Here is a 4,507-nt window from a genome sequence, read left to right on the forward strand (position 1 = left end):
AATGAGAGCAACCAGGGGCGCCTGGGGGGCTCAGTCGGTTGAGCGTCCGACTTCGGCTCAGGTCACGGTCTCCCGGTTCGTGGGTTCGAGCCCCGCGTCGGGCTCTACGCTGACCACTCAGAGCCTGGAGCCTGCTTCGGATTCTGTGTCTCCTTCTCTCTCTCTCTCTCTCTCTCTCTCTCTCTGCCCCTCCCCCCACCTCACAAAAATAAACAAAGATTTTTTAAAATTCCAAGAAAAAAAACCCAAAAAAACATAACGAGAGCAACTGAGAAAAAGGCTTAACCGGGGAAACCTGAGTTGGTTTCTTCCTGAGCAGCCCTTGAACACGCCCGTCCTGTTTGAGTAATCGAGCGGGGTCCCATGGGTCCGGGAGCAGGGAAGGCAAGCAGAATGCACGTTCCAAGGGCAGGGAGGGAGTGGGGAGCCTCTGACCGCTGCCGTCCAGGTCATGGGTCAGCGGTGGTCATATCCTCTGGATGACCTGGCCCGACACCAATATTGGTTGTCAAATGGAGATCATCACCTTAAAAGTTAAAAAGGAGAGTAGTAAGTAATATCTGAAAAGTCGCACAGTGTGTGCCTCGCAGTGGGTGCTAAGATAAACTTGATCTCTTTCAGAAATGTACAAGGGCACAAAGATGAATTAATTATAAACGTTTGACTATCGTTGTCTATAATGGCGAGATTTTTGAACAACCTCAATGCTCAGCAACCAGGGCTTGGTCAGATAGCCGATATATATCCGTGTAATGGGACACGACGACACTGGCACAAGCAGCCGTGACAGTCAGTGTCTTGAAACAAATACCCACAGCTTGTGAAGTAAAAAGAACCAAATCTGTGGCCCCTCCGGTCCCATCTGTGAAAAGACAAACACCAGCACCTCGATGGGGTGCTCCCCTCGGCCTTCTTCCTCGCCCCGCCCCTTCTCGGTCTCGGTCTCGGCTTCTCCAGCGGCTCCCCGTGACGTGTCTCCGACTCCGGGTGACCTCCTGGGGGCCAGCTTCTCCATCATCTGCTCCGTTCTGAGACGAGAGCTCCTGCGGGACGTGGTGGGGCGCTCCCGCTATGGGGTCAACAACCACTTGGACCACAAGTACAAACCGCGGCCTGTGAACGTGATCATCTGTTCTGCGAAGAAGAAGATTGGTGAGGAGATGGAGTACAGTCTTCTGGGCAAGAACTGTGAGCATTTTGTCACCGATCTGAGATACGGTGTGCCCCACAGCAGGCAGGTAAGACCCTCTTTGGGGCCAGCCCTCTCCTCCTGGAGGTCTGCTGCGGGGCTGGGGGTGACCAGGCTGTGTGGCCAGAGGGGAGCCTCACCATGACCCACTGGCTGGGAGTCGGGCCGTCCGAGCTCAAATCTCGGATCCGCTTCTGATCCGCTGAGGGTCTTTGGACGGGTCGCTGTCTCTCAGGTCCTCAGTTTCCCCATGTGTAGGAGGAGTTGGGTGGAGGACCTCCGGAGGCCTGCCAGTCTGACCTTCTGGGATCCTTTGCCCAGATCGTGATGCCCCCACAGGTCGTCAGGAAGAGTCTGGGCCAACCCAGCACCGTGACTCGTCTCCGAAAAAGAGCACACAGGCAGGGGGTGTGCTCAAGGTCCACGGGCCTATGTAATGGCTCAAGCATTTGTCTATGTAAGACCTGGGGCACAGCGTCTACCCCCACCCCTTCAGTCTTCCGCGTGTGTTGTCTCGAAACACACAGCTGATAAGTGGCAGAGGTGGGATTCGAACCCCAGCAGTCCTTCTCTGGAGTCTCTGCTCCCTTGCATCGTACAGCGGCACCTCCGGGGCTCCAGGCCCAGTTGATTGGGTGGACGGGGGCCCCTGGATGAGACGAGGATAAGGACGGGAGGAGCAGGTTTGAGAAGGGAAATCCAGAATTTGGATGTGGTGGTGGGTGGCCAGTTAGACCTCCAGGTGGAGATGTTGAGTCACAGGCGGACCTAGGAGCCTGGCGTTCAGGGCCGAGGTGGGGCCGGGCATAGAAGTTTCCGGGCTGCACTTGGCAACCATGCACAGTGAACCCGAAGTACGCTGCCCGTGGCCCTAGTCTCCTGAAGTCTCTCCTCGGCTTTCGGCACAGCCCTCCCTCCGCAGGGGTGTAGCCCCGACTGCAGAGCCGTTCCCAGGCTCAGCCCCAGAGCCCGGGCTCTGGGAAACCAGGCACAAAGCCTCCTCCCTCCCCACTCAGAGTCAGGAACAAATGTCCTCACCCAGCACGCTCACACGGAAGGATCCCATCCGCCCATCCTGCCAGGTGTCGGGACAAACCCTGACAAGCTCACCAATAAGAAGTGTTCACAACCCCATCTCCCGGGGCCCCTCTGACTCATCCAGCATCTTCCTGGGCTGGCCAGCTCAGAGGGCAGGAGGATGAGGAGACTCCAGGCCCTTGGAAGGGAGGGAGAACTGGCCTGCATTTGCGATGGATGTTGAACATGGGCTATTCACTTTCAGGCGGAACATACCCTGATTGGAGGAGGGGTGTCCCTGGGACTCGGCATTCTAGGCATGGTTGGCTACTCGCTTGTGAAGACATGATCCCAAAAGCAATGACAGCCCGAAGGAGCCCCAAATCCTTCAGCTGCAGAGACCAGTGGAGACACCCCATGGCTCCTCTGTCTACCGGACCCTCAACCTCCAGCAACCTGTCGTTCTGTCTCTCCCTCTCCCTCTCTCACTGGCTGAAGGATGGGCTAATTGTGCCAAGACCAACGAATGAAGCAAATATATCTTCAAGAAGGACTTCCACTATGTTTTTGCAGACTTCTGAACCAGGAAGGAAGGAAGGAGCATTACTTCGACACCTGTTGGGTTCTCCCCGCAATTTCTAGCTGAGTGACCTTGAGAAAATCTCTGGACTCCCAGAGCTTCAGTCCCCTTCTCTGGGACGGGGATAAGGATTACATAAGGCAAGGTGATGTGGAGAAGACTCCTGATGTCTGGTAACCAGCAGATATTCAACGGGTGGTCTACATCGCTCCGTGTAGACGCTACGTCGCTCCGTGTAGAGTCTACGTCGCTCCGTGTAGACGCTACGTCGCTCCGTGTAGAGTCTACGTCGCTCCGTGTAGACTCACCATTGTTGTCACGAGACATCGTTCATTTTACCGTCGGGGTGCAAAAGTGCCCCAACAACTCAGTTGTGTCCTGGCACAGCCACACCACCTGGTGCGTAAACATTTCCCAACACCTTTCCGAGTACCTTCTTCGTCCAGCCTTCCTTTCAGTTTTCCTTTTCAACTCCAGGGCCTAGTCTTCACCCACCTGGGACTGCCAGACGGAAGTATGTTAACTTTCCATGCCGACGTTGCCATGGCTCAAGCTGCCCGTGGGTTGAATGGTGAAAATTCGCCACCTCAGTCTTTAGGGCAGTGAAAGTCTGAATGAGACCATAGCGACAGGTACATATCATTACACGTTCGTCCAAACCCACAGAATGCACACCACCAAGGGTGAACCCAAAGGTAAAGTGTGGATTTGGAGGGATTGTGGTGTGTCAATGCCGTTCGTCCGTTGTAACCCACACGGGTCCTCTGGGGAGGGATGTTGATGGTGGGAGAGGCTGTGCCTGGGGGAGAACAAGGGGTGTATGGGAAATCTCTACCTTCCTCTCAATCTTGCCGTGAATCTAAAAAGTCTCTAAAAAATAAACTCTCTCTAAAAAAAAAAATTAGCCTCCTCTGAGTATCCCTCCATTACTTCCCAGCAAGCCCTCGGTGTGGTCTCAGAAGCTCCATGGTCTCTCGCTTCCTCAGCCAGCCTCTGCTGCCGGTGACCCTACTGAACGGCCACTCCATGGTGGTCACCGCAGCCACTCCCCCTCTGGCTTGAGCACTAAGGATGTCACCCTCCCCTGGGCTGTACCCTTCAAGGATGTGAAAGCTGGTGGGTTCCTTAATCCCCCCGTGCTGCAGAGACCAGGCTGGCGCTAATCACAAGACCCCCCCCTATAAAACGCAGGGCTCTCAGAAGGTTGAAGGTTCAAGAACAGAGAGTAACTCGCAGTTGCTACTATCAAAGGGGGCCCCGCTCAGACTGCCAGGCTGGACTATCCGCCCCCATCTGAGGGTTCCAGAAGGGTCCATGCCTGCCGCACTCTGGTCAGAGGGCCCCACTGCCCTGTACAGAGTCTGGGCCCAAATGGGAGGCCCCAGGCTTCCTTACTCCTTGGTGTCTAAGACTCGCCTCCCTGGACCTCGTTTCCTGTCAGGATCAATTGTTGCACCAAAATGGACAGTGGAAGTTTCCAGGCCCTTCCAGGGTGGGCTTGGCCTACGTGACCAAGTCATATCCCCGTTAGTGGTCTCGGGTGTCCACGTATCTGCCCTTTACGGCAATTGTCACCGTGGGGATTGAACACTGATCCATGTGGTTCCTTTACTAATATCCCTCCGTCTATCAGAACTGCAAGGACCCCCAAGAGGTAGGACTGTGTGAGCTCGTTACAGTGGGACCCCAGCATCCATCACAATGCCTGGTGTACTGCCGGA

At 55.4% G+C, this 4,507-nt stretch overlaps 1 protein-coding gene across 2 annotated transcripts; it reads left to right on the top strand.

Annotated features, from left to right (window-relative positions):
- The first annotated feature begins 209 nt into the window (after nucleotides 1-209).
- PLAAT4 (phospholipase A and acyltransferase 4) lies at nucleotides 210-3,976 on the top strand. 2 transcript variants are annotated; one of them, XR_006297498.1, is made up of 3 exons: nucleotides 210-1,238; nucleotides 2,472-3,026; nucleotides 3,068-3,976. XR_006297498.1 is itself a non-coding variant. In XM_043581480.1 (2 exons), the coding sequence occupies exons 1-2, from the start codon at nucleotides 891-893 to the stop codon at nucleotides 2,553-2,555; spliced, it is 432 nt and encodes a 143-aa protein (XP_043437415.1). In that variant the 5' UTR covers nucleotides 210-890; the 3' UTR covers nucleotides 2,556-3,976. The 2 variants fall into 2 exon arrangements, 1 of the variants encoding a protein (XP_043437415.1); XM_043581480.1 differs by having other exon boundaries at nucleotides 2,472-3,976.
- The last annotated feature ends 531 nt before the right edge of the window (nucleotides 3,977-4,507 follow it).

Source organism: Prionailurus bengalensis, chromosome D1 (genome assembly GCF_016509475.1).
Source record: "Prionailurus bengalensis isolate Pbe53 chromosome D1, Fcat_Pben_1.1_paternal_pri, whole genome shotgun sequence".
NCBI classification, from domain to species: Eukaryota; Metazoa; Chordata; class Mammalia; order Carnivora; family Felidae; genus Prionailurus; species Prionailurus bengalensis.